The 26,160-nt window shown below is 51.1% G+C and overlaps 14 protein-coding genes across 14 annotated transcripts; 6 read left to right on the top strand and 8 right to left on the bottom strand.

The window, feature by feature from the left end:
* Positions 1-2: 2 nt before the first annotated feature.
* PG998_004532 (uncharacterized protein) lies at positions 3-3,207 on the bottom strand (the record flags this gene model as incomplete). Its single annotated transcript, XM_066871350.1, has 7 exons — positions 3-716; positions 878-1,388; positions 1,593-2,268; positions 2,322-2,591; positions 2,683-2,900; positions 2,953-2,990; positions 3,091-3,207. 7 exons carry the CDS (start codon positions 3,205-3,207, stop codon positions 3-5), a joined length of 2,544 nt encoding a protein of 847 aa, XP_066735100.1.
* A 1,477-nt stretch (positions 3,208-4,684) lies between these two features.
* On the top strand, positions 4,685-5,070 carry PG998_004533 (uncharacterized protein; the record flags this gene model as incomplete). Its single annotated transcript, XM_066871351.1, has 2 exons — positions 4,685-4,912; positions 4,963-5,070. The coding sequence occupies 2 exons, from the start codon at positions 4,685-4,687 to the stop codon at positions 5,068-5,070; spliced, it is 336 nt and encodes a 111-aa protein (XP_066735101.1).
* Positions 5,071-6,645: 1,575 nt separating this feature from the next.
* PG998_004534 (uncharacterized protein) lies at positions 6,646-7,226 on the bottom strand (the record flags this gene model as incomplete). Its single annotated transcript, XM_066871352.1, has 2 exons — positions 6,646-6,687; positions 6,726-7,226. 2 exons carry the CDS (start codon positions 7,224-7,226, stop codon positions 6,646-6,648), a joined length of 543 nt encoding a protein of 180 aa, XP_066735102.1.
* A 2,795-nt stretch (positions 7,227-10,021) lies between these two features.
* PG998_004535 (uncharacterized protein) lies at positions 10,022-10,298 on the top strand (the record flags this gene model as incomplete). The annotated part of the gene is made up of 2 exons (XM_066871353.1): positions 10,022-10,205; positions 10,270-10,298. 2 exons carry the CDS (start codon positions 10,022-10,024, stop codon positions 10,296-10,298), a joined length of 213 nt encoding a protein of 70 aa, XP_066735103.1.
* A 337-nt stretch (positions 10,299-10,635) lies between these two features.
* Positions 10,636-11,692, top strand: PG998_004536 (uncharacterized protein; the record flags this gene model as incomplete). Its single annotated transcript, XM_066871354.1, has 2 exons — positions 10,636-11,215; positions 11,283-11,692. 2 exons carry the CDS (start codon positions 10,636-10,638, stop codon positions 11,690-11,692), a joined length of 990 nt encoding a protein of 329 aa, XP_066735104.1.
* A 696-nt stretch (positions 11,693-12,388) lies between these two features.
* On the bottom strand, positions 12,389-12,940 carry PG998_004537 (uncharacterized protein; the record flags this gene model as incomplete). The annotated part of the gene is made up of 2 exons (XM_066871355.1): positions 12,389-12,557; positions 12,618-12,940. 2 exons carry the CDS (start codon positions 12,938-12,940, stop codon positions 12,389-12,391), a joined length of 492 nt encoding a protein of 163 aa, XP_066735105.1.
* Positions 12,941-14,362: 1,422 nt separating this feature from the next.
* PG998_004538 (uncharacterized protein) lies at positions 14,363-15,124 on the bottom strand (the record flags this gene model as incomplete). Its single annotated transcript, XM_066871356.1, has 2 exons — positions 14,363-14,949; positions 15,082-15,124. The coding sequence occupies 2 exons, from the start codon at positions 15,122-15,124 to the stop codon at positions 14,363-14,365; spliced, it is 630 nt and encodes a 209-aa protein (XP_066735106.1).
* Positions 15,125-17,497: 2,373 nt separating this feature from the next.
* PG998_004539 (uncharacterized protein) lies at positions 17,498-17,932 on the bottom strand (the record flags this gene model as incomplete). Its single annotated transcript, XM_066871357.1, has 2 exons — positions 17,498-17,776; positions 17,825-17,932. 2 exons carry the CDS (start codon positions 17,930-17,932, stop codon positions 17,498-17,500), a joined length of 387 nt encoding a protein of 128 aa, XP_066735107.1.
* Positions 17,933-18,128: 196 nt separating this feature from the next.
* Positions 18,129-18,531, top strand: PG998_004540 (uncharacterized protein; the record flags this gene model as incomplete). The annotated part of the gene is made up of 2 exons (XM_066871358.1): positions 18,129-18,333; positions 18,386-18,531. 2 exons carry the CDS (start codon positions 18,129-18,131, stop codon positions 18,529-18,531), a joined length of 351 nt encoding a protein of 116 aa, XP_066735108.1.
* A 1,295-nt stretch (positions 18,532-19,826) lies between these two features.
* On the bottom strand, positions 19,827-20,522 carry PG998_004541 (uncharacterized protein; the record flags this gene model as incomplete). The annotated part of the gene is made up of 2 exons (XM_066871359.1): positions 19,827-20,287; positions 20,414-20,522. 2 exons carry the CDS (start codon positions 20,520-20,522, stop codon positions 19,827-19,829), a joined length of 570 nt encoding a protein of 189 aa, XP_066735109.1.
* Positions 20,523-22,327: 1,805 nt separating this feature from the next.
* On the top strand, positions 22,328-22,798 carry PG998_004542 (uncharacterized protein; the record flags this gene model as incomplete). The annotated part of the gene is made up of 2 exons (XM_066871360.1): positions 22,328-22,443; positions 22,528-22,798. The coding sequence occupies 2 exons, from the start codon at positions 22,328-22,330 to the stop codon at positions 22,796-22,798; spliced, it is 387 nt and encodes a 128-aa protein (XP_066735110.1).
* A 1,529-nt stretch (positions 22,799-24,327) lies between these two features.
* On the bottom strand, positions 24,328-24,852 carry PG998_004543 (uncharacterized protein; the record flags this gene model as incomplete). The annotated part of the gene is made up of 1 exon (XM_066871361.1): positions 24,328-24,852. The coding sequence occupies one exon, from the start codon at positions 24,850-24,852 to the stop codon at positions 24,328-24,330; it is 525 nt and encodes a 174-aa protein (XP_066735111.1).
* Positions 24,853-24,923: 71 nt separating this feature from the next.
* On the bottom strand, positions 24,924-25,202 carry PG998_004544 (uncharacterized protein; the record flags this gene model as incomplete). The annotated part of the gene is made up of 2 exons (XM_066871362.1): positions 24,924-25,105; positions 25,166-25,202. 2 exons carry the CDS (start codon positions 25,200-25,202, stop codon positions 24,924-24,926), a joined length of 219 nt encoding a protein of 72 aa, XP_066735112.1.
* A 288-nt stretch (positions 25,203-25,490) lies between these two features.
* Positions 25,491-26,089, top strand: PG998_004545 (uncharacterized protein; the record flags this gene model as incomplete). The annotated part of the gene is made up of 2 exons (XM_066871363.1): positions 25,491-25,624; positions 25,891-26,089. The coding sequence occupies 2 exons, from the start codon at positions 25,491-25,493 to the stop codon at positions 26,087-26,089; spliced, it is 333 nt and encodes a 110-aa protein (XP_066735113.1).
* Positions 26,090-26,160: the final 71 nt, after the last annotated feature.

Below are 26,160 nucleotides of genomic sequence, written 5' to 3' on the forward strand. Positions count from 1 at the left end.
CTTCAGATGGGGGGGTCGACACCCGCCCCTTTCTCAATGAGAAGTCGGATAAAAGGTGGCTCTGAAAACAGCACCCGGCAAGCCATGGCCAGTATAGAGGTACGATAGCCGTATATAGTATCCCAGGTGATATTAGTGTCTGCGCCTTGTTCAATAAGCCACTCCGCAATTTCCAGTTGTTCTGTTTCCACGGCAGCGGCTAATGGCGAAGCGGTGCAAGTACCGCTCCGTTCATTAATATCAGCCCCAGCGGCGACGATTCGCTTAATTACAGATAGATCTGCGTCACACTCGACCAGGAGGACGAGCAAGGGCTTCGTGCGTGTCCTCAGGCTCGCTGAATCGCTGTTAATTGGCGTGCCCAGCTCGAGAAAGTCGTTGACCAGGTCTAAAGTGACTTCGCGATCCTTGTCGTCATCTGTTCGCCCCGTCGCCGGGCAGGCGGTATAATGGAGCATCCTCAATCGTACTTGTAGACAGTCCGAGGACTGTAGGGTCGTATTCCAAAGAGTGGCCTCCAGGACGCTCATGTTCAGACCACTCATTGCACAAACATCCGACCCGCACTGGAGTAAGAAATGTACCACCTGGTACCTGTCCCTGGATTGTGCAAGGAGTGCGTCGACCAGTAGGGAGTTTCCTTCATCGTCCTTCTCTGAATGTACTTTCTCGCCATTAGCAACCAGGGACTTAACTGCGTTAAGGCTAAACCCATACTGTATGACTTTCCTAAGTGTACCGTGCGGGAATAACGTGTGCAGCATAGTGCATGTCTCTGCTGATGGAACCCCTTGTAAATCGATCTGCCGCTGACAATGGGCCAAGATAAGATTTTGACACGGTATGACCTTCAACGCTGATACCTCGTCCCATATACCCCCATATCAGCCCCCAAAAGGTAGGCTACCGTGGCGGCATGTTCCTCGTTGTCGAGTATTGGTGGGCTAACCACTCGGTAAGGTGGGCTCCAAGCAAGCCATGCAGCCACCAGTGCGTCGATTATATGTCGACGTACATAAACACCGTAGTGTAGAAGGAAGTCAAGCATTTGCAAGTCGCCTTTAGCAGCTGCTCGACTTACCGGATCCAAGTAGCAGATCATCTCTCCGTCCCTATTCTGCTGAGATCTGTGATCAGTTGCAATCTGAGCACTCCATTTTACCCGTGGCAAAAGTCCCACCTCGGGATCCACGCCAAAGTCCAAGAAAATTTGTGTCGTCCTGATGTCGCCTTGTCCCACGACTCCCAATAGAGCCAACTGTTGTATTTGGCATTTCTCCTGTGGTGTATAGTAGTCCAAGGAGTACAAAAAGTGCTCCAAAGCTTCCACGCCTGTCTTTGCAGACGCAACACAGCCACAAACGGGCACCAATGTCTTCATAAGTACACTGCATGAAGGATATAAGCCATTTCCAGTGTTCCAAAAGAACCGGTTTAGATCATCTTTATGAAATGACGACTTCCCGCAGAGCAAAGCCCAATCTGGGGGCAACGTATTGGCGCATGCGGGAATCCAGTGAGATATTGTAGGATATAATTTCGTTCCTACTTGCAAAATCCACTGTAATACGTCGGTATTGGACACATGATACGTAGAGACCAAAAAGCCCAGAGCGTTATTCAGGTCTTGAGATAAAACGTTGTGGTGAGCAGATTCTCGCAACATCAGGTCCATGCAGGCGAGGAGGCCTTGACAGGTAGGAATGGGTACATCGGCGCTGGGCCATCTGAACCGCGACAGTTTTGGTGGTGTCCTATGCCCAATGCTTGTCTGCCATGACGCCATCAGAAGCCGTACGGTATGCTTGTCTCCTCTGAGAAGGGCGTGATAAAGATTCCTTTCGGAATTACCACGTAGCCAGGCCCCGCGGTCAATCTTCAGAGCCACTTCCATCAGAATCTTCATAGCGTTATTCCATCGGTAGATCGAGTCACGAAATATGTTATCCCAGATAGCCGCTACAGCTGGCTTTGGCAATGAGAAAAAGCGCTGTAGTAGTGTAAGGTCGGCAATCTCACCGATCCATTGCTCAATCGGGCCCTTGCATCGATCAATATCATGGCCATTTACAAGCGTAATACAGGCGGTCTCGAGTATAGCAATGGAATCATTGACGCCGAACATCCGAGGTCGCGGGAGTGTCTGGTCATTGATGTGCGGTCGCTGCTTACTCCATAGCAGCATATAGTTACTGATCACATAGACCAGATCATGCAAAACACCGGCGAGTCGGAACATTTCGTCTGGGGATAGCGTGCCACATTGCCCTTTAGTACAATCAGTACGCAATAGTATAATACTGATATCGCCGAAGACTCACAGAGGTTACAGAGAAATCGCACAAGCTCTTTGGAGGGCACATTCTCACAAAGCTCCTGGTACACTCGAATCATGGGATTGGAAATGATTTGCTCCAGGAGGGTGTCGTTCAGAGTAGTCCCGTAGCTCGATAAGGATTCCGGGGGTAATGCCGAGGATGGGTAAGCCTCTGTGTCGCCAGTGGAGACTAGAGGCACTGTCTGAGTAGAAATGAATTCGTCGGTAGCCATCGGAGCAATGCTAATGTAGCTGGGGAGTTCCTGACATTTGTCTACTATCGAAATCAGTATAAACCGCCTATTTACTAGCCTTAGGTACTGAGCAAGTGCCCACCCTCTGATTGGGTATAGGTTGCAACTCACTTCGTTTAAGTCTCCGACGATCGGCATCTCTGTGCTCCCTTCGGATGTTCTTTGACACAAGTCTCGGGTCCACTGGCTGTCCGGACAAATACACGATGCATTCGCGTCCTTGCTGCTTCATTCTTTCGAGTTCTCGGCCGACGAGAAGCCATTGCCCAGCCTCGAGGTTTTTACGAAACTTAAAGTGTTCTCGAAGAACCACTTCATAGGTCTTGACACTAATGTAAGGTCAGAATTTGCAACTTTTATGACAACAGTAGGATAACTTACTTCGTCACAGGAAATCCAAAATCAGCCTCCATTCTGGCCTTTACATCAGCCAGACTTAATCTCTCAGTCAGGAACAGTTGTTGAAATGTATCTTTGTATGCATCCCATAGGCTAAAGTCTTTAGGATCGTTGGCGCACCGGATCGGCAATGAGGATGTCATAATGAACAATCGTCTCGCTGGGCAGCTGCGGAGGCGCAATGACGAAGAAGATGGCAGGGGTAGGTGATGAGAGTGCAGTGATTTGGGAAGGCATGTTGCAGTCTCACGCTGGGTGGGAGCTCAAGCTATATAACCATTTGTTCCTGCCCATAAGCACCGGGGAAAGGACTCAACCTCCTTCGAATTTCCGGGAGGTAGCCTCACAGCCTGCTTTGAATGCCTAGATTCTGGCCAATGGCACACTGACCAAAACGGACATGTCGGCTGAAGAAGAGCCTGCAGCACTTTGGGCTAATATCTAGCCTATATGAGTTGCAGTTGGATCGCGGATGCGTCTGCGAATGACGTCCAATATCTGACCAATCATGTCTAAAAGTGGCATGCCACAGCATTTTGGTTGGCGATGCCGATACCATGGACTAGGAGATTCTACTGCATGAGGCGTTTCGAATCTGGCCAATCGATTTTGGCCGGTGGTCAGTGGTTATTTTCAGGAATCTATCCAATTGACAACAAATGCAATTCGAGTAATAGTTATCTAAGGTACACCGCCCGTAACGGCCCAATGCAGAAGCCCCAAATGCATGTATGGCAACAATATCTACTCAATGACTAAGAATGCATCTTCACCAAAATCAAGCAGAGGTTATCTTTGAACGGCACTCTGGACCGATCTCCAATTTCATGCAATATGGATGTGGCTTTACAGTAACGCGTGGAGATTTGTAAGTGCAAATAAGGCTGAGCTGGTAGCCAAGGCAGAGCAACGTGAAGAGGTCGCATGAGGAAGAGACGGCCGAGAAGCTTCTTGCGGAAGACTCACTGGAGGCTGGTTGGCTTCTGAAGTCGAAATCCTCGGTGTAAAGCTGACGCGGAACAATACGGGCTGTTGCTGCTATTCAGGTTCTGGATGCAGATGTGCTGGATGCAGTTGCGCACCTCAGCTGCTCAGCCACACATACCGCCACTTCCACCCTCAGCTTAGAACTATCGCCCCGACTAAGGGGGTAGGCACCATCCCGTGGTTGCTACACATGCTCGTGTAGAAGCCTTGTCGGTTCACAGTTGAATTACCCGCGGTTGGGGTTAACGTTGAATATTCTCTCCTATTGGGCTGACCACATTAATATGGAGCCGGCTGTTGAGCACCAACTCGACCCATCACACCCTCAATTTTAGTCGCTTCAGAACTCTGCCCAATCATCGTACGAAATATCCTATAATGGTCTCTAGTGTACCCAACCACCAGCGCTGATCTTTCGCAGCTGGCAATGCATCGAGAAACTGACGATGTATGAATTTCGGTCAGGAGGAGGTCGCGTCTGCCTGAAGAGCCCGAATAATATTCGGGGTGTGAGCTAGACACAGCTGTGTAACAACTAATACTTGTTGCACGTGTGTAGATATAAAATGAGCCGCTGCCAACCCCATTCTCGGTCACATAGCGACCATGCTATCATTAAGTTTCCTCAGAACACAGTATTGCCATACGCCCAATATCTATCTTTGTAATCAAATCTTGAATATCTGCTATTACAATGTACGATCTCGTGGAATGAGTGGCAGAGCCGATGTTGACTATCTACAGGCCTTCCGTCAACTCCAACGACGCCGTCTACGGCTCCAACTCGTGCCAGGACGCATCCTCCTCCAAGTACCGCCAAAGTAGGAGCGGGCACAACGGGCACCATGGGTCATCCAAGCTTTCGAGCAAGACTAAGAACAAGTCGAAGAAGGGACGCAAGTCCACCAAATCCGAGGCCGACAAGAAGCAGCAACAGGCCAAAGACCTCGCCGAGGTTGGCGCCCAGTTTGACAAGCGAGTTGACCACATTGCTCATGACCGAAGATTTCGACCAACATGGCCAGCAGCGACGACTATCAGTACGCTATGGCGGATGATGGCACCTTCTATGATGACATTGATCTTTCCCCTGACAATGCTACTGGGGCTTAAGGAGGGTTCTGTATCGTCGAGCAGGTTAGCTATCTGAGTTTTGTGTTGTCATGTTACATGATTGTCGTTTCTCTCGGGGTTCTATTGCAATAGCTGGTTATCTGGGTGTTAGTCGAATACGAAAGAGAACACTATACAACCTCCCCGTATTCTTCGAGTTGCGTGAACTAGGGTCTACACATTCTGACTGTGGTGTATCACGAAACGTAGGTCTATCATGTCTGACGGTCTTATCATTCAACCATATAGCTATCGGCCTCCCTTTCTCACACCATCTATCCAGTATAACGTTGGATAGTCAAGGGTTTTGCTATTATGACTGGGTTTAATTGGGGTCAATGCAGTAGAAGTTGAACCATTGAACAATTGCCAAACCACGAATACTGTCACACTCTACAATAATGAGAGTAGAGCTGAAGCATGCACCATGAATATGAGTTTGTTCATTTGAATTGTCATTGATGTATAAATGAGTAATTCTGAAATGAAAGGCCTGAGATTCGCCGATCCCTGAACCAAATAATGTATGACGATAATCCTCCAAGCAAACTCGGAATTCTCATTTCCCTTGCATTACCATGGCTATATATAAACCCTAAGTTCTCTGCCCAGAACGTACCAAAATCTGTCGTATACATCATATCCAAAAAGAAGGATATCATCCAAAATAGCAACGCTTATTGAAGCTTGATCGCTGAACCGATGATTTGAAGCACATGATGCTGATCATCCGCAGAAAATAATTAGGGATTCATCTTTCCCTCGATTGCCCCTGGCAAAATAAAATTCCAGATCCTTCAACTAAAATGTCCGAAAATCCAACACCTGCGCCATGTGCGTCATAAAATAGGGTATCTTCCGAGATAGCAACGCCGGCTGAAGATCCCCAAGAGCTCTGCAGTACAAGTAAAGAAGTTGAGTGTATATTCCGAGGAGTAATGCCAGTGTGCCAAGAAATGCCATATGCCATGAGGTTGTACGCTTTGTAGAAGCCAAATTGAACAAAGAGCCAGATGAGTGGGCTAAATAGTTGTGTAGAAGTGCCAATGTGAAGAAGTACAGGCCTGCAGAAAAGCAGGCGATTAGTCATCAAGAGTTTTGATGTGAATGTCGACATTGAGCTGGTTAGGCTCGAGCAACGGTCTTCCACCCCTGCGGTCGACATCCAGTGGTGGTTGTTGGGCTTTGGGTTGTTGACTGGAGATAGCTTGTGCGTATGAAAGGGGCGTGTTCTTATGTGTAACAGGATTGGCAGGAGCAGATGGTCGTTTCCTCCAGGCACCTTGTGCTGGCATCGAAGAAGAAGAAGCCGTCACCTTTGCCCAAGTAATCTTCGTAGCATTGAGATTGACGTTCGTGGCTGGCTTGCTGATGGGCTGAACTTGATTGACCTTGGGGCGGTGGAGTTGCGAGGCAGAGGAAGTAGAATAAGCAGAAGAGCAGTGTTGTGGCTGATCATGCATGTTGCAACCCGGAGATGCGTATTGGCGTTCCAACCTGAAGTGGTTGAGTTTGTTCATCCGTTGCTCGAATACAGAGCAATCCCTTCGAATATGTGCAAGCAGGATAGCCAAGCTAGCTTCTGTGAGCTGACGTGGCTGCCTTGGTTCCGATCCTCTATGGCCAGGCTTGTGGAAGGGGATGAGAAGATGCACAGGCACGACGTAGATGTGCTGGATGTAGATCCATGATGCCTTGGGCTTGGGCATGGTTCGGCCATTCCGGAGCTCCAATAGCTGACAGGTCTCGTCAGTGCTACTGTCCGAGTCCGAGTCCGAGCTGCTGCTTTCCGAGCCCCGGAAAGACCGGAAATCCTCGGCTTTCTTGAAGCGGTGGCACCGCTGTTTCCATGGCGGTAGAAAGCTGGTCTCCTCGCTTGCGCTGAATGCCGAGACGGGAGTGATCAGGCAGTGGTCCGAATCCTGGAATCGCTTGAGGATGACACAGGGGTGGTTGGTGGCCTTGGGATGCAATTCCTTCGAATCGATGAGGTTGTAATGGTCTTCCTCGTTCCATTTCTCATGAGATGTGAGAAATGCAAGGTGGCCGGATTCCCAGTGAACTTGAGATTGTCTGGTTCGTCTTGTCTGTTGATAGCTGGCCGAGGAGCAAGAGCTCCGCCAATCGGCCCTGTGGTTGTAGGTTTGAGAAGCCATCTTGTAAAGCTGTGAAAGCGATGAAAAAGTAGAGAAAGTGAGACTCTGGCAAATGATATAGCTGGAGCTATAAAGAAAGAGCTTGGAGTTGGTGAATGAAATAGATGAAGACGGTGACGATATTTCGAAGATATATGGAAATGTCTTGATGAGCCCAGGAGGAAATTTTGTAATCGATCTTTGAGTGATGTTCGAAAAGAAAGAGGAAATTCAACGGAAATGAAACTTGATGGAAAAGCAGCTGTTCTATACCAACCCGAGAGAAGCAGTCCAAGGAAGCCGTAGTTGAAACTTTGATTATAGTTTGGGTTAATTCTGGTTTGCAGGTGAACTCAAGACGGCGAGGAGTGTCAGCCGGTTGGCAACCCCAAAGAGCGAAGGGGGTGTTGGTATTCATGATTCGGGCCAGCCAAGGGTGAGGGTATATCATCTGCCAACTATCTGCTTTGCTTCAGCTGGGCAAAGAAGTTGAGTGGCTCGTCGGAAAACCATATTAACATGCCCAGGATACCTGAACAGTTCGCAATGGTGCGTTCCCTGACATTCGTTCGAAAGATGAGATGCTTGTAGGGCGACGACGGTTGACGGATATGCGGCGTCGAACGAAACCCAAGTGCTTGGGAATTCCATGCGTTACTCAACGTATGGTGGACCCGCATGTCATGATGCATATCTGAATCGAATGACTCATGAGCAGTAATTCTATGAATAGTTGGAAGTTGAAACTCAAAAGTATAGGTGATCGAGCAAGAATTGCACCGGTGGATATTGATTTGATCTGGCTGTACGTATCTGTTCTTCCCTCGTACGCTCAGAGATTCCGAAAGAAAGGGGCAGTGTATCGACATATGTGCCCTCCAATGCAGAATAGCGTCCAATCCACCTCAATTTTCCATGGCAATCGTGGGTAAAGCAACGGGTGATGCGTTTGCCCGAGTATGGACACATCGTAGCGCTCGTCGTTGGGGGGTCAACGCCAAGCTTTGCGGCGAAAGGCGGGCGACCCGAGAAGCAGAGAGCTTGGAGCCAAGGAAAATGTAAACCGCCGCACCAGGGAGTTGCCAAACTTTAAAGAACTAGTGAGCCACAATTCCACCTGTAGGCAAATGGCATAGAGTCATTTGGGGTTGGAATTGTAATTTCCAATGTTGGTCTCGAGATGTCATATGGGACGCTCGGTCATTATGTCCTAACCGGAGGGCCGCGATATGGATGTGAGAAGAGTTTTCCCGTTCGCACCCTGGCAAATGTCAGCGATATCCAGACAGTACGTAGAAGCCTCCATCGTATTGAATATGGAGAAACGGAGAATGGCGCCGCCTGCTAAGAAACAGGCCGGATGGCGCAGAGAATTGACCAATTGATCGTCGCCGTGAGCTCCCTTTTTGTCGTAACTCTGGCACCGGGATCTAAGTCCAGAGGGACGGACCGGCACGGGTTCTGACTCGGGGTGACCTTACCCTCGCGGCAAGTGGGTTGGTTGTGTTGTTGGGCAACGTGGGGAAGCACTGAAAGCCTGCGGGGTGTTTGGCGTGGGGGCGATCACGAAGACAGACTGTCATTGAACATGGAGCATTGAATCAATCAAAAGTTCAACGAAGTTCTTCAGTAGACTTTGGGAGTAGTCATCTTCATTGCCAAACCAGGATTGGATTCAAGTGACAAAGGGAAATGTCAATGGTCTGGTTGGTAAGCGATTACATAGTAGTAGTGCCTGCTGCTCAGTGTAGATTGGTCAGGTAGAATAGCTGGCCGGCCGCCTGCTGTCTGTCCTAGCCCGGAGTCAGATGATGTCAGATTTGTACCTTGGACTAAATTTGCTGATTGGCAGCGCCAGATACATTGGACACTATATTTCGGTCGCTTGACATCTCCAAGTGCCAAACGAGTCAGGATTGCATCCTGCAGGATTGAACATTACTTGCGCAGCAGACGGTTTTGGCAGCCACGACCATCCCTTCATGTTGCAGTCATGTTGGCATAGATTGCCAATTAGCGAGGGGCGGCAGTGTTATCCGCACCTGCTGGACTACTGGGCACTGCATCTGGGCGCTGCGTTTCTTCAGGTCTAATTGCTTGGCATTCGATTGAATTAGTTAGCAAACGAACATCGTGCAACCTTAGGTAAGTGAATCTTCAAAGGCACAGCAGAAGGATTAGAAGGATCGCCACGTTCGACTATTACCATGTTGCATGGTGGCTTATCAGTCAGTGCCTTGTTCAGTACCCCGATGCCACTGCCTCGATTAGGTACTCAATTACGCTGCCCCTGACAAAAACAAGGGACCCCAAGTTCAAGTCTAGGGCCAAAAGGGCCTAAACTAGCGCTCAGGCGCCTAATAAGCCTTCACGCCTCAGGACTGCATGCAGTTTGCAGGTAGGATTGGCTGAGGAAGGCACACACCACTTCAGACGAACGGCAGTGGGGGGTCGTTTCCATCCCCCTGAATCCTTCCTCCAAACCTGCAGTACATGTTTGACCAATCCCTTTGGCCAAACTCCGAAGTACGAGGCATTAATCGGTTTCGCACCATCAGGCAATCCATTCCTACGGATTACTTAACTTGCATACTGGATCGAATCAATAGCGACCACCAGTGGGACATAGTCTATGATGTACACGCCGTTGGCGATTGATAACGAGTCCAACGATCGCATCGATGCTAGCCGCGACACTAAACTCCTCCCTCCTCTGGGCACTTGGTACTTTTACTACACCTCGCCCAACACCCAGTCAGGTAGCTCTCCTACCGTCACTGCTGACTGCTGGATGATGAAAACCACCCAACAACACCATGGCTACTCTGCGCCTCGTTTTGATGGTCCCAAGTGACCTGAGCTCTCCCATGAGAGAAATCGATCGCGCCTCCCCTTACAAGAACCTCGTGCTTGCTAATGATGACACCGAAGACTGGTCGGCATGCGACGATGCGAAACTGCGCAGGAGGGTGCAGAACAGGCTCAACCAGAGAGCCAAGAGTAAGCAAATCCATCCACCCATCCGCAATTCAAACCCACTTCCTATTTCACATCTTATCCCCAGATAGCACTTTCTTATACATTTATTTTTAGGGAAGCGAAAAGGCTCAGATAAACTCGATGAGCCCACTGGAGCGAAGACAGTGACATTGACAAACAAGGCACCAACATCAATTGCACCAGCTGCTTCAGAGAAGAATGGCGCCTTTGAAATCCCTCGAAGCGTTGACCAGCTTCGAGGTCTCTCGCCCTCACTAGAGTCGGCTATTTGCCGGAAAATGTTTTACACAGGTATGATACCTGATAAACGACTCCATTGCAACACAGCACCAACTCATGTCTTTGTCAAGCCTATACAACCGTATGGCCATCCATTTTACCAGGTGGTGGAAAGGCCTTGCTCCAAAGCTGCCTCCAGGATCCCCTAATTATGGATTCGACACTGGCGCGACTGGCCAAGGTCCTCATGGCCCGCACACAGCACCAACATGAAAACGTACAGCTCCTGTGCGAGACGCAATCGCGCATCATACCCTGGATACGGGAAGAAGTGGCCCAAAAGCGCTTCTCGGACACGGTGCTCACGACAATGATGACCATCAGTGCCGAAACCGCCTACGACCCGTCGGCTCCCGAGAACCTGAGGCTATTCGAGACGGGCCTCATCGTCAAGCTCGGCGCTTTGGAAGTCCACGGTTGCCTAACCTACGAGACCAAGCAGTACGACCTCTACAAGCGACTCCTGATCGGCCGCGGCGGCATCGACTCGTTCGCAACCCCAAGCAACCGGGAGTTCGTACTCATGATGGACTTGCTGCACGTCAGTCGAACACTCTCGAGACCCAGCTTCGAACTGCCCCGGCTATACCGTGACGCCATCCGCCACAAGCTCACCGAGTCGCGTCCGCCCGACCTCGAGATCGATGAGTTCGGCGTTGCCGCCCCCAACGAATTAAAGGAGGCGCTGCTGGACACGAAGCTGACCTGCAGCCTTTTCGACCGGTTCGTCAGTAAGCCGGACGCTACCCTGGGCGCCATCGTCTCGTACCGCAACCTCCTGCTCCACCGCCTGCTGAGCCTCCCCGCGCGACGTCCCCGCCAACGAGATCTGCCGCCTCGCCATGCTCGTCGTGACCTTCGGCTCGACGTACCCGATGCCCATACTCGAACCCAGCCGCACCGCGGCGCACGAACTCATCGCGCGCGTCGTCGACCCTGCCTGCGTGGTGGGCAAAGAAGACGCCTTCCTGTTCTGGGCCTGCCTCCTTGGCATGATGGCGGTCGCGACGCGGGGTGGTGTCAGTCCCGCCGAGTTGGCGTACCATCACATATTGACATCCCTGATCACCCGCCTCGAGATCGCGTCTTGGGAGGATGCCAGGACGTTGCTGCGGCGTTATATCTGGCCCGAACGCATATGCGATAACGGAGGTTTCACGGTCTGGCTGCGATGCGTCGCGAGAGTACCATCGGCTTTCATTGCATGATACACCATCATTCTATCACTTGCTCATTTCAACCAAATACCCCCAGCTCTATTGCATCAATTCATAAAGATCTTACCATCAACTTAGAACTCAACTGAACATTGCTGCCTAAAACTTCCAATGTTACATGTCACAAGTACCTATGCCATGGCCAAATTCAACATCATACTCATGTCCTATATTGGCTATCTGTCTTTTGCCCCCTTGACCGAGGGGAATGCAAGACCGCTGTATCTTTCTCATCCCGGAACGGATATTCAGTTAACCCAAAGGGGAGGTCAGACCTGCAGCCTCCGCTCATGTCACGAGCCCTCATCAATGGCTCTTATCTTGCTTGCTTGGCCTGCGCTCTATGCCGCTCGAGCTCGGTCTTTCTGCTGCCTTCAGCTCACGCCAGAATCACGGCAGTGCATGCTCTATGACGACCAATCAATCAAACGTGGCGGATATGCATGATTAACCACCGGTACGTAATGCCAAAGAGCATAATACCTCAAACAGGTTGGTCATTTAAGACAGTGTCGAGCACGGCAGTATCATCGTGAAACATCGTCTCCTGACAGAATCAGATCATGGGACGAGGCAAATCCATCGTCGGCTTCGAGCTGATTCATGAGAACCTTCTCGACCTCTGGCTGGCTGGCCATCAATGAACCGCTGTGGTGGCAGTGCTTGAGGCTGGTCCGCCACGTGGCTCTATCTCGACTTGAAATGTTCGCCCGCAAAGGTTGAGCTGGCTGCAGCATCGCCGCCAAATACAGTCCCCTTTGTCATGTTACCCGGCAGCTTGACACATACTTCATGGTTCTTGTTGGATGGCAGGGCAGTATCGGCAGTTACCTTGCCCCAGTTGGGAAACCACTCGCTTTGATGCTGAATCATGCAGCTTCGTCAGCTGCTCTCCCGAATCGTCTACACCTGTGACTACGCGATAGCCCATCCAGGCGCGTTGTCCTCAGCGAGCCCAAAGGCGTATTTGATTCCAATATCCGGGTTTGCCGAACGGATTCGTGCCATCAAGGCCGTCATCAACCGGAGTGCTCCGAGTTTGATGGTAATCAAGTATCCCTGTGCCTCTCTTCTCAGCACACCGGTCGCCGGAGTTGGTGACTGATTGTTATGCATAACTGGAGCTTCCGCCTCCTGCTTCATGTTCTCCAGAATAAATGGGAGCTTCTCCGAATCTTCTCTATCGGAGAGCTGACATGTCGATTCCATCAACCGGGATAGGCCGTCGGCAATGCGCATTATTCTGGTGGTGTTCGCTCGACGCGGGACCTTGAACTGGTACCTTGCTTTTGGGACTTCGGTGGCTTTTCCTTGAACGAAGGAGCGGGTGCTCACTGTTCAAAGAACGAACACAAAAGCCCCACCCATCAAGATTTGGGACCTTCGTCCAGGTTCAATATTGGGCATATGTCCCAACATCGGGATTGTTCGGGTCCGGACGGGATCGGTCACAAATCGGTCGGGTCCATACAGGAATCGTTTCGTGGTCCCAGCCATGGCTCAAGCCTTGTTACGCGAAGGAAAACTTTTGTTTTTACTTCTTCAATGAATGAGCAGGCGAGTGTCGTGACCCTGCACCCCGTCCAGGCTGAAAACTCATCCTGCCGTGGGTGGTCAATCGCTGCTTGGCATTAATTACGCTCGATGCGATTTTGAGGCTGTAGGTCGGAGCGGGGGGGCTTTGCGGGAGCTTTCTTCAGCGAGGGGAACTTGCTTTCGCTTGATCTTTTCCTTCTCCTTGTCTTTTGATGAGCATCCCTCCTCGTTGGAAGGTGTTCTGGATTGTCCCCGAGGATACAAGACGGGCATTGGCGGATCTGATGTAAATCATGCTGAAACCCTTGACAGTGTTTGCTGTTGTGATGGGTGGCAGCTTGTAAGGGGACCCCGCACCCCGCTGGTCAGTGACACAGCTCCCATACCCATCAATTCCTGCCAAGAGCAAGAATACGCTCTTCGCGAAGCCGCCCGTGTCGTGATCAGGTTTGCGTTGAGTTGTCCCTTATGCTTCGTAACCTCATTCTTGGCTTCGAGTGAAAAGGCAGAGCTTGGCCATTCCCGTTCAACTTGTCCGTATCTTCATTTTCCACATGTGCGACAGGTGGGCGCGCTGTTGCGCTGGCCACGGCGGGCGGAACAGTAAGCTGCCGGCGTGCGCATCTCTCTGTTGAGATGGCGCCCTTCGCTGTGGGCATTCGAACGCACCCAATCATCATGTAGTCATCGTTGAAACTTAAAGCGGAAATTCTCGTACTCGACTCTGCCCGAATTGCACATAGTCAAATCGCGCCTACCGCTATGAGCCGTTTTGATGCACCACGGGCAGCAGCATGTACTTGTCCTCTTCGTCCTTATTGCTATGAATGGACTCAAGAGAATGGTGAAAAGGTGTTCTCCATGGCTCGTGTACGGTTGGCGCGAACATCGTGGCTGATCTTGTCCAGATACCTCTGAGAGAACAGGAAACTGCCATCAGGTGACCCAAAAAGCTGACGCTTGTTGACCTTTCCACCTCTGCCTCGAACCTCAATTTCTCAAGAGTAGGGGATGATCAGACAACTGGTCCGCTAGAGTAGTCTTCGGCCACAAGGAGTACACATCTCCCCCTGCAGTTGAAGGCCCTCACGCTACCCCATCCGTACGACATCGAGGTGGTGCGATTTAATAGAGACACCCAAAAGGAACGGGAAAACTCCTAAAGGCGATTTCTGAGCTGCTGGGAGTCTCAGGGCCTGACTGGATAGCGTGTAATCCCAACACAAGGGACATCCAGGGTTCTCTGCGGCGTGAAATGTATTTCTCATGAGCTTCTCGGCCGATCGTATTCCAATCGAATCGAGTTTGACACTGCTTCTTGTACTGCTTTACTCCTTGTCTACAGCGAACAATGGTGTGCTTCTTCTGAAGAGAAGCACGACGACTCAATTCAGATGTGACCCTCGCACTTAGACGTGTGACAGCACTCCCCGTGTGAATCAACAGGCCTTTGGAAGGCAGCAGCGTCACGTCCTTTCCGCCAGGAGGTTGGACGAATGCCCACAGTGTTCTCCAAATTGTCTGAACCTGAACATTGACCACAATGAATTCCGTGATGGCGTCTGATTTTCCGGAGGAGTTAATCAGCACGACTTGCTTCAAGCCGATGGTTCCCAATGAGCGGCGGGGAATTCCCAGTCGGTCTACAAGCGAGGGAGCCACAATGTTGACCTCGCTACCCTGATCAGCGTGACCGCTGTCCTTATCCAAGGCTACAGTAGTCACATCTGTACTCTGAAGTTGACCAAGAAGTTGTCAATGGCTTCAGACATGGACGTGCCGGTTGAGTTCACGAAGCCGGGCTGCGTCTCCTTGAACTGCGGGGAAGGAGTGGTCGAAAATACTCGTAGTATAGGGTATGGCCAGGGTAGCCAACATGGCAATCATTGCGATGACACCCGTGGCAGGGGCAGGGAAGGCGACAGGACGGGGGCCTTGATTGAGAGTTGTGGCCCGTCGCCGAGAGCTTCACTTTGCTTAAGATTGATAATGGCTTCTTGCACCAGGCCTTCTAACATGTATCAAGTCAGCATCTGTAACAAACAAGCACTTTGATAGGAGTAAAGCTAACCTCTGGAACCGACAATGTAGGTTAAAAGATGGCAACCGCTCACAAAGGTCATATCATCAACAATGTAACGTTATCTTGACCATTCTCTGCCTTGTAGAGGCCAGCCCCACCGTGGATAGGGGCTATGGCCCCTGTAGACGCAGCGCCGTGATAGCTACACTTGGACCCCTCGAGGTATCCAAGGGCCAGAAGCTTGTGCGAATCGAGCGCCCGATAACGGACTCGTCCAGGCACCCTTTGAGTCTTTGTCAAGACTCATTAACAAATCCAGACAATTGAGGGTTCATGTGACACCACACACCAACAGTGGGGTCTGTGAGCGAACTTGTACAGACAGATCCGATCAATGAGGCTAATGTGCTACCTCCTTCATTGTTCCCGGGAAGATCCAGCGAGGGTTTAACTTCTTTTGACGAGAATATTACCTCTCGGTGACTTGTCAGGCGATTCCGTTTTCACTATCCCTTTCCGCATATCGTTTTCTTCTCGTCCTGGGGAGGAATTGGTTGGAATTCGGTCAGAATTTGTTCGACACATTCTTTACACGATTTTAGGCGCTACTAGGACTGGAAGAAAAAGCCGGCTTAGTCACGTCCCAGAGGAGGCTTCTCAACTTGCAAACGAGCGAGAAGAAGTTAAGCAGCCAGCCGAGCAAGCCGCCGAGATCGGTTTGGCGATTCTTTTCCCAGAGGAAATAGATGTAGCAGAGGCAGAAGGTGATGAAGGCGGCAGAGCTTGGGAGGGGGCTTAGTGCAAGTAGGCAACCCCTTTCCGACTACCAAATCAATAGCCATCTGTATTGACGCCCAAAGGTTTGAATGAGCAGTAGGTAGGCAGCGCCATGCAGACGAAGATAGCGACAGCTATTTGTACCGAAGCCCATATTCAGAGCCCTGTGACCCTGTGGTCTAAACCCCGGTCGCGGGCGTAAGTTGCTGTTTGACTGTTAGAAGGCTTGCAAAGCCCAGGCTCTCTTGAGGAGCTTGAGTGAGCCATAGGTAGGCCGCACGACGCCAACGGGAGTTAAAAACGATACTCACGCCTGGAAAGGCAGCGTCCTACCTGTGGAAGTGGTGGCATTTACCTATGACGGTAATCAAGTGTCGCACAAGGTTTGGATCGACATTAATCACCACCACCCAGGTAAGGGTAACTAACAACGTGTACATCCCTTGAGGTGGCGATCTCTCTACGCCTTTGCCGAGGTCGAATTCCGGAAACATGGTGTGAACATAGTGCGATGATTGCCAGCGCTTAGTGGCAAACCCAAGCGGCATGGCAGAACCAGGACCATCTAGAAGACTTGTGATCTTCAGGTCCTTGGTATTCCAACCCAGGCTGGTGACATTGCCAATTGTGGGAGTTAGACAGATTGTAAAGAGGCTTTTTTCAGTTGAATCGTGATGATGATTGGTCTAAATGAACTGTGCGAGTTGGCTGTCAATATTGTGAGTGCCAACTAAGGACAGTTGCGTGCTCTCGAGTTTCATGGCTCTTGGTGAAGATGAACCCGAGCCATATGGTGTCATTGCGATCAAATGTATTGTGATTCAGGTGCGAACTCGGCTTGAGTCTTGTAGCTTGGCGGGTTCGAATTCTGGGTATGTCTTTTCTCGAGCGACAGGTAGGACAATCCTTGGGTTCGGCATCTGACGGAAGTGTTAGCAGACCAACATATAGTACAAGACTCATGACAGATTGACATATGAAGTGAGGGGGACTTACAGAAGGCTCTGAGACTGCCGGTTTCATAACCTATAATGCACCAAAGACGCTCACATATCACGGGCGAATGGATGCAGTTTAGCCTCATGCCCAGGAGGATTGATCGACTTTTGCTCTAAGGTTTCAAAATCGGATTTGAGTTCTCTTATACCTACTCGTCCCTAGGTCTTCTACTGATTGCTCTGTTCCCACTCTTCCATGCTGATGTTGTGGCTCTTTCGAGTTTGATGATCAACAATCGAGCGAGGGCCAGTCTCCAAATCATCCAGTTCAGCGGATCATTGGACCATTCAACGTTTATTTCGGGCATATATCCTGATGGTGATGTCTCGATTGATGTAATGTGCACCTTCTCGGTGTTCTAGTAATAGGTGATTGCGCCATAGCCAGTGTGTCCGTCGTCTGTGTCGTCTTCGTGCCCAGAGCTACTCCGGTAGGCAATATATCGCACAGTTTCAATCCTGTCAAGATAACTCTGAGTAGAAAGGCAAACACCCACTGCGCGACTGGACGACCTTGCTATCCTTAGTCTCCTTCTTCTCTTGCTTGCACCAGAACACATCAACGGTTGAATGGGAGGCGATATAATCTTCATTCAAGTCAATGCTCCGCTCGGATCTGTCAGAGGGAATATGAACATCAAAATCACAGCTGTCGTGGTAGGTCATGTTGTCGAAAGGGGGCGTAGAGTTGGACAAGGATGTCTTTAAGTGGTATTGGGGAGATTTGTAGTTCACTGAGTCCTGGCGGCGGTAAGTATGCTATCGTTCATGGGCTAATCGGTGACCTACCCCATTGTAATGAGTTTCGTGATTCTTCAGGTCCAGAAAAGACCGCATGGCTTGCTGAGGGTGTCCAAGGCTTGGCTGCCAGCAATGCCCCAGCAAAAACTTGGTCATTGTGTTGTTTTGACGATTATCCTTCTCTAGGTAGGGAAGCTCAGCATCCGGTCATCCTCGGCAGTCTTGTGCCTAAACTCCCCAATGGTAGAGTCCTCTGTGGCGTCATCCCTATTCCGAGTCGTTGTCTTACTGAGGGGGGCGCACTTGGTAGCACATCACATTTGACCCTCCACACGTCAAGTGAAGCCACAAGATGTTGCCGGTGATTCCAATTAATGCTGTCCAGGCTTGGGATTGGGATTCGGAGCCGGAGCCCTTTGGCCATGTTCGCAAAGATAGTGGGCGAACATGCAATGCTCGTGGCTCTTATTGCACCCTCTTCGGAGGTAGCGCGGGCGCTGGTGCGGTCACGGTAAGGACAGATGAGCGGTTCTTCGAACATACCGGGGGGCCCGACTGTGCGAGGAGTTGCAAAGGCCCTTGCCTCAACGCTCAGAAGTTGATCACCAGGGGCACACGAGCTGGCGGGCTCGTTCCGCGTCGAGTTCCACCTGCGTGCGCTGGATTCCGGCGGGGGCGTCGGCGCCAGTGAAGCCATCAAGACCGACATTCTGGTGACCCGGAATAGGGGAGATCAGGTGACGTCGGCATTGTAGTGGTTTTTGTTGCTGTTGGTATTAGGATCGGAGTTCGTATTGTAATTGTTTCCAGTGGAAGACCAGTGTCACCTAGGAGGACCGAAACTGCTGGTCGCCAAGGGAGGAGAGTTGAAACCTGAATCGAGAGTAGGACTCCCGCTGGAACGGCCAGCATGAGACATGGCGAAGCTAGTAATTGTATCTCCTCACTTGCTCTCTCATGTCGATTGCTTCCATTCTACCATTGTCGTACCGCTGCCTTTATCAAGGAATACTGGTCTCGTTACGCCACACGAGTGTTGCTTGAAGTAGCTTGGATGAGTGGCAATAGCGATGTTGGAATAAAAATAGATGGTTGCACTAAAGAGATCGGACGATTCCAAAAACATCGGACGAAAGATCGGACGAAAGGAAGCAAGCGATGATAGAGTGTGATTCTCACACCTGAAGTTCAAATCTTGCATGTGAGGTAACGCCATAAAGCGCACAATAAATTTTGCGCTGCCAGACATAGCTTTGCATCAGGGCTTCGTGGCGATCAAGTAAAACAACTGGACCTCCGTGAGGCTGAGGCGAAGGCCTTGCCTAGGATATCCAAGACCTGGCGGCGGGGGTGTTCAATGTTTTGTCTTCCATGAAGAGACCTTGCTTGGTTGCCACGGATCCTGGCTTGACGACCTTCTCTGCCCTTTGAAGGGCAAAGATCGTAGTCGCTGAACTCCGTCCTAGTCTAGACGGATCACCAACGGCCACTTTTGTCCGCAAGCCCTCCCAAGTCGATCATTTGGAGGAAGTCAAAGTCGTAACAAGGTATCTAGGGGCTCGTCTCATGAGGTCTTATCGCTTGGGTTTGCGCTCGAAAGGGATAGCACTGATCACCTCTAAATTGGTACTTTGATCCTTTTGGTTGTTCTGTCTGGTAAGGTGGACCCAATCCTCGAAGTCCTACTCGCCACATACACTGCCGTCGAGTTAGTTTTGGTTCCTGAAGATTTATGAGAAAGGTAGTACAGCAGAAAGAAGGAAATAAACGAAACATCTTTGCTTGCCCTCATACTTGAGATAGCTGCTACTGCACTCCAATTTGATCGGAACACCAACAATATTGTTGTTGCGAAGTAGCGAAGTAGCACTCACCTTCTATTCCAGCTTCAGCTGCACTTGCTCAGCTCCTTCATGTGTGATAGGACACGAGCGAATCGGAGAGTTGGATGATTTGACCCTCTGGATTGTTCCATGACGAAACGGTGTAATCACTGTCTTACAATTCAGGCCGTTCTTTGAACTAGAACGATAGCTCTTTTTCAACAGGATTAAAGCTCGATCTGTTCTATTGTGTACGGGGAATAGGGGTCCGGCTGTAGGTCCGGGAGCTGCGGCAACTCAAACCTTGGAGCGTTGTTCTGCTGGTCGATCGGCCGCGGGAGCTCGGGATGCGGGAGCTTGGGATGTTGTTCGATCGGCTGTGGGAAGTTGACATTCGGGATATGATTCGGCTGCTCGATTGATTGCGCGATTGCGTCTTCGGACAAATTGCCATGGGATTCCTCAACGTTGTTGTTGTTTCTCAGCTCGGAAAGCTCGAGCCATTGCGATTGGGCTCCAGGTCCTCTATGGCCTCGTATGAAGCCTCCTGAAATGAACAGGTTAGATCGTCGCAGGAACGTTATTTGTTGAATATCCGATCCGGGCTTACGCTCACGCATCTCCTTGAGCGTGATCTTCCCACGACACTCCGATGAGAGTGATATCGGGTGTGCAGTCGTGCCGTTGACTTGTGCGGTAAGTTTCTTACAAGGTGTTCCATGACAACAACCGACTGCGCTCCGAGTTTCGTAGTACTAGGTTGCATTGGATTTGTCTCGGCATATTGTGAGCAGGTAACCTGGTGGCAGGTTACCTCCGGTCCTGTTGATACTGCTCAAGGCCGAGGTCACATTGTCCACGGCTCTCCCTTGCATGGCCTTGTCACTCCGCAGACGACAGGCTTTCTCATATTTTCCCATCATGGCGAATCTTTTTCCTTTCTCAGATGACCCACACTAGACAATCATGCTTCGACTAGATCTCTCATATGTGTGCCTCTCTGGGACCGATACGAGGTGCTAGGATACCATCCCAGAGACCAAGCCATCCGCTATCGTCGGACCATCTCGTAATCGATCGAGGTGACGTCCTCATCTCACTGAGTACCCGTCATATTCATGACCGCTGGTCCCGTACCTGGTAGTTACACCATCCACTGAAGACTGGCCAGAGAAAGAGACGTGTGCATGCTCCTACCCTGACTAGCTATTTATGTTAGCAAAATGAAGAGGAAAGCGAGGGCAGCAAATAAGCCACTCATTCTGAGATCCAATCTTCCGTGGTGCAATTGGCTAGCAACGTAGACTTTCCCACAAAGCAGGAAACAAGTCTGATTAATATCCAGGCTCGTGCTGTGCTGGCCACCCTGAGAGGGGAGAAACTGCAGCGGCGGAAGTAGGGGGCAGTTGTTTGCTGGGGACGTGCAGTTCGACAGGCACTCTCAGTTGACCCCTCAGTGGACCTAAGCACTGGAAATCCCCCGCTGGAGCTTGGGCCTTTGGCGGCATCCCTTAGTTACCCATCAACCTGTTAACCCAGTGTTGAACAACCCCTTATTACGCGGGTCTAAGTTAGTGAACTTGGAACCAGAGATCGTCGAACGAGGGCACGACGTCTCGGCCCAACAGGTACGAAGCCCAGTACCAAACAAGTAGTCTCTTCCAGCCATTGCTATACTTTAGCAGGAACTCGACGGCCTGGTACTTGTGGGATCATGCGTGAAGCAACATCAACCACGGAACTTAATGATCTTCACACAAGTCCGCGAAGGTCAGTGTCGCCGGAGCTGGGGTCATCCCAGCCGACACTCGATCTGCCAAGCGCCACATGCTGGTTGGGCCGGCCTCTGCTTCTCTCAACTGTTCCATATTTGACTGCTCTCTACTGCGTGCTCTCCCTTATGAGCATAGTAGTTAGCGACCCCCATAGGTGGCACACAAGCAACCTGATCATGCGGGTCAAAGTTAGTAAACTTCGGGTCGTGCGTGAAGCGACGGCAACCATAGAACTTAATAACCTTCACTCCAAGTCCGTGAAGATCGGCGTCGCCAAAGCTGGGATCATTCAAGAGATTACTTGAAGACCCGCGGATTTCGGGAGCAGTACTGCCGCTAGCCTCTGCACTTGGGGAGCTAGGGAGCTAAGCTGCGGCACTGCTGCTGGGTCCAACGCTTGAAGGAACCATCTCATCTGGTTCATCTCGGATCAGGTAGGAATGCCCGCTGAACTTGAGCATATCAATAAGCGGAGGAAAGAAAACCAACAGTAGTCTCCCTACCAGCGGCGGTTGAAGCAGTAACAGATCAAGTTTGAAATCTGGCCCTTGAGTCCGAGTTGTAATTTGCATAGGTTGCCTTTGGTGTGGTGCCTTCCGTGTTCCCTGGAACGGGACGGCGTATGTGGTGAGAGGCCAGTACGGTTGGCTTCGATTCCGCGAACACACTGTGATGGGCCCGAGCATCGGCGGACATCTCTTCAAGCTGGCTCTGAAACAATTGTTGGCCGCCGTCTAAGTATTGATCGGCCTTGATGACTTATTGTGACGCCTGGGGTTCTGTTCGTTCTACCGAATCTCAGGTGGCGGCTAAGCGTCAATCGATGTCAGTCTCGTCGGGCCTCCGAGCTATATGTTGACAGGCCAACCAGTTTGATCTTCACGTCTCTGAATAGTTTAGCCATCTCTGGAATGACTAGATTCCAACTGAAGCTGCTGCACCTAATGGCAGCCATGACCGCTGTCACCACGTACAGGAGAATGACTCCTATACATAAGATTGGCCAAGAGCGCGGAGACGAGCGATGGAACCCACGACAGCAAGACCCTGCGCAAATCCATGCTCACCAGTGACTTGGGGAACGTCAAAAATAGATTGGTAAAGCATGTGCATCTGACAGTTCACTCTCGGTACTGCGACACTAAACTATCAGCGTGACACCAGTGCCAGATACTGACATGACACAGTTTCCAGGTATCCAGATTGTTAACCGTGTCATCATCGCCATTGATGCTCTGGTCGAATTATCTACCAACCGTCTGACGCGAGAATGTGTAATGACGATCCGAGCATTCAATAGCGATGGACCACGACGCTTGGTGATGCAGGAGAAGAAGCCCCCAAAGCTGTTCTGCTCCGATGACTGGAATGTCCGAATTCACAGTGGTCAGATCATGATCACGTGTGTCGAGATTGACATTTAATTCAATGGATTTGAATGGCGTGGCCAATCCCATAAATCACTGTAAGTGCAGTGATGCTTTTGGGCGTACCATCTGTGGCCAGGCTCCAGGGGAGACGAGGGAGACAAGAACAGGGACAAGGACCAAGAGTTGGAATAGGCAGGCGGGGCATGGATTGGGGCGGTCGGATCCAGTCTGGGGCTCGGTCTGTCTTTCGTCTTCTTGCCAACCACTAGAGGCAACTTCTCTAGAAGTTGTCCATGGCTCCTCGGCTTAGCTCTGCAAAAACCGAAGAATCGCAAGTAACGCCCATGGTCGACGCGTGTCGCATGATGTGAGTCGTCATCATCTCTTTGGCCCTTGCATCCAATGGTTGAGACCCTGACAAGAACAACATTAGCAGGGAACTTCACCACAAGTAATAAAAATGAAAACCACGAACTCACAGTCTGGTGAAAGGGAGACAAAAGCAGGAACGCGAAGGGTTCAGGCCTGCTATCCATGCTCCTGGTGATGTCCATCTACATAGTAGATTGGTAGGTCTTTGAGATCTTTCAACGCTTTTGGGTACAATAGCCTCTTATTCGAGTGCGCACATTTTGGGAGTCAGATAGCGTACAAGGTTTCGCTTCCGTTGGGTTGACAGCTTGACATCGAACCATAGAAAGGAAAGAACATGCTCATGATGGTAACGGTGACCGCCGCAGTAGCCATGACCTCCGTCGCCACGACCGCCGCCGTTGCCACGAACAGGCAAACGACTGCGGTATGAGGGACCGCGATCGCGAGAACTGCCGACATAGCCGACGAAGCGCTGCTCATATCCATGTTCGGTAATGATGCGAATATTGCCAGAGGAAAGGAAGTGGTGATCTCCGGCGGAAGCGATGCGACAATCTCCAGCGGCACTAATCCATTGAGAGATCGGACGACGCCAATGACCAAAGGAAGTAACCGGTCTGGCCATCATACTGTTACTTGGCCTCCTGTTGCTACATCATTCGCTGCTGGTGAACTTCATTGAAGCAGCGATTGCAACAAAGCATCAGCCATGCTGCTGCACATCTCCGACTGCAGAACATGTCGCCGATGTTTCCAGTTGAGGAATTCCATGCTTGGACTCGGGTTCGGGCAGGGGACGCTCGCCTAAATCATCATGCTCAATATCAATAAGCTTCATGAGCAGTGACGAGTCATATCCTAGGGTTGAGTCGTTGCCCTCAACAGGCGAAGAAGTACCAATAAGCGACGGAGTTGAATCTTCCTGTCGACGTGCATCATGCGTCATGTCCATGCTTAAACAGGCAATGAGCGAACCTGCAATGCTCATGGCCCTTGTGGCAGCCCATCTCAGAGGTGCATGCGTAGGTGGTTAGTCAACCTCTTGGTTCACTTGCATGGTAGTAGCCAGTCAGGCTTCAAGAAGCGCCCTTCTCTCTCTGAATCTCTCACCACATACAGGCGCGGGCGCAGGCCTATGGCGATCGTCTGTTGCAATAGGTCGCTCTCAAGTCCTGTGTTGGTTGCCCATGAAGCTGTCTGGTGACGACCTAACAAAAGCCATAAATTCGGTAGGCTTCTGCGCCTGCCTGGAGGCAACCGGCTGTGGTTACCCGCGGCCAGCCCCTCTCATTCTCGACGGGGTTTAGATTGTTGCTGCTGCTGTCTACTCCATCTCCCACCTGCTCGTCTAAATCTGCCCACTTGGTCGTCTTGAGAATGATGCGCTCCCACCTCTGACCCCGACCAGGAACCGCACGCTGGACTCCCCAGGGGACGGGGTCGGCGCCCTCGCTGATGGGCCTTCGCGCTGGAACCTTCGACGAGAGCCGTTCTCGAAGGAGCCACGAAGCACCACTCGCATATCCCTGGGAGGCTCCCGACTTGTTGGCCGAGAAGAACAAAACGACGTTCTTGCTATTCTCAAAGGCGTTGGCCAAGGCATCGCCCTTCTCCACGGACGAGGTCGCCCAGATGCATTCCTCGTGGCAGGTCCAGATGTTGCCGACGTCATTACTCTTGACCACAAAAAAGGTTTGTGTACGTCTCCCAGAGAGCTTCGTCCTCATGGCCATCGGGCGCGACTTCTGCAGCACTTATAACAGCGCGCTCTTGGCGAGCTCGGTCGAGGAGCTCTTTGAGGGTGTCAGTCTCCGACGAGGCGTTCTTCGATGGCCGTGACAACCTTCTTTTTCAACTCCATGCCCTCGTCCATCTCCTCGCCCATGGCCTGGAGTGTCTTGGCCAAAAGATATCGGGCGCGAGGGACGCATGTTGGTGGCCAGTATTGTGTCTTCGGACTTGCGTAGTACGTCGCGTAGGTTGCGTCTGCAATCCAACATCGTCAGCAATGGTCATCACACGCTCTGGCAGAAGAAGGACACTTACTCGGCCTCGAGGAAGCTCTCCTGGCGGTTTGCTGCATGGGCGGCCCAAAAGAGCGCACTCAAAACACTCGATGATCGTGCGCCTCTCATTCATTGTCGCGGGAGGTCTTGGGGGTGCATGCGGTCATGTGCACCCGAGACTTGGAAGAGTTGACCATGTTACGGCGGCGTTCCTCGTAGGCTGATCGGGTATGGAGTAAGGCAGCCTATACAAAAGAGGAAAGTCAGGATTGGTAGGAAAACGTTGGTGGGAAGGTACACGGACAACATACCACTATTTAACTCCGCGAATGCCGATCCTGGCCTTGTTGGCGGGCCTACACCACATGGCAAAACGAAGCGGCGGAGGCTACCAGGACGTCGCCAGCAGTCATGCGGGTTTCCAAGTCGCAGGTGCGATTCACTTCATTGTCCACCTTCCAAAGCTCGGCCACGACGTTGCTGAAGAGGATGCTGAAGCGTGAGTGATTAGCATCCAGCATTCCAGGGGGCTAACTTGTCCAAGTTCCCAACGACGCCACCACCTGTTACTCGGACGTAGCGAACGTCTCCGATTAGTGCGGGGATAGTCAGCAGCTTCTGGAGCATGCGGTTGGGCGACTCGAAGTTCAGAGTAACATACTTGATCCAGGAGGTGCCAATTTCGCTTCGGATTCGGCTACAAACGATGGGTGCGGCGATAGTCAGCACCTCCTGGAGCATGCGGTCGAGTGACTTAAAATCCAGGGTGGCATACTTTACCCAGGAAGTGCCGATCGACGCTACCACCTTTGACATGGACGTAGCGAATGTCACCGATGGGTGCGGCGATAGTCAGCACCTCCTGGAGCATGCGGTTGGGCGACTCGAAGTCCAGAGTGGCATATTTTACCCAGTAGGTGCCGGTTTTGCTTCGGGTTCTGCTGCAGACGGCAAGTTTAGCTAGCGACCGATTCCAGCCGCGAAGCAAGACGTCAATGGCCTCGAGCCGCTACAAGATATAATCAGTATAATTCG

This window comes from Apiospora kogelbergensis, assembly GCF_038363985.1.
Source record: "Apiospora kogelbergensis strain CBS 113332 chromosome Unknown utg000002l_segment0_segment0, whole genome shotgun sequence".
NCBI lineage: Eukaryota > Fungi > Ascomycota > Sordariomycetes > Amphisphaeriales > Apiosporaceae > Apiospora > Apiospora kogelbergensis.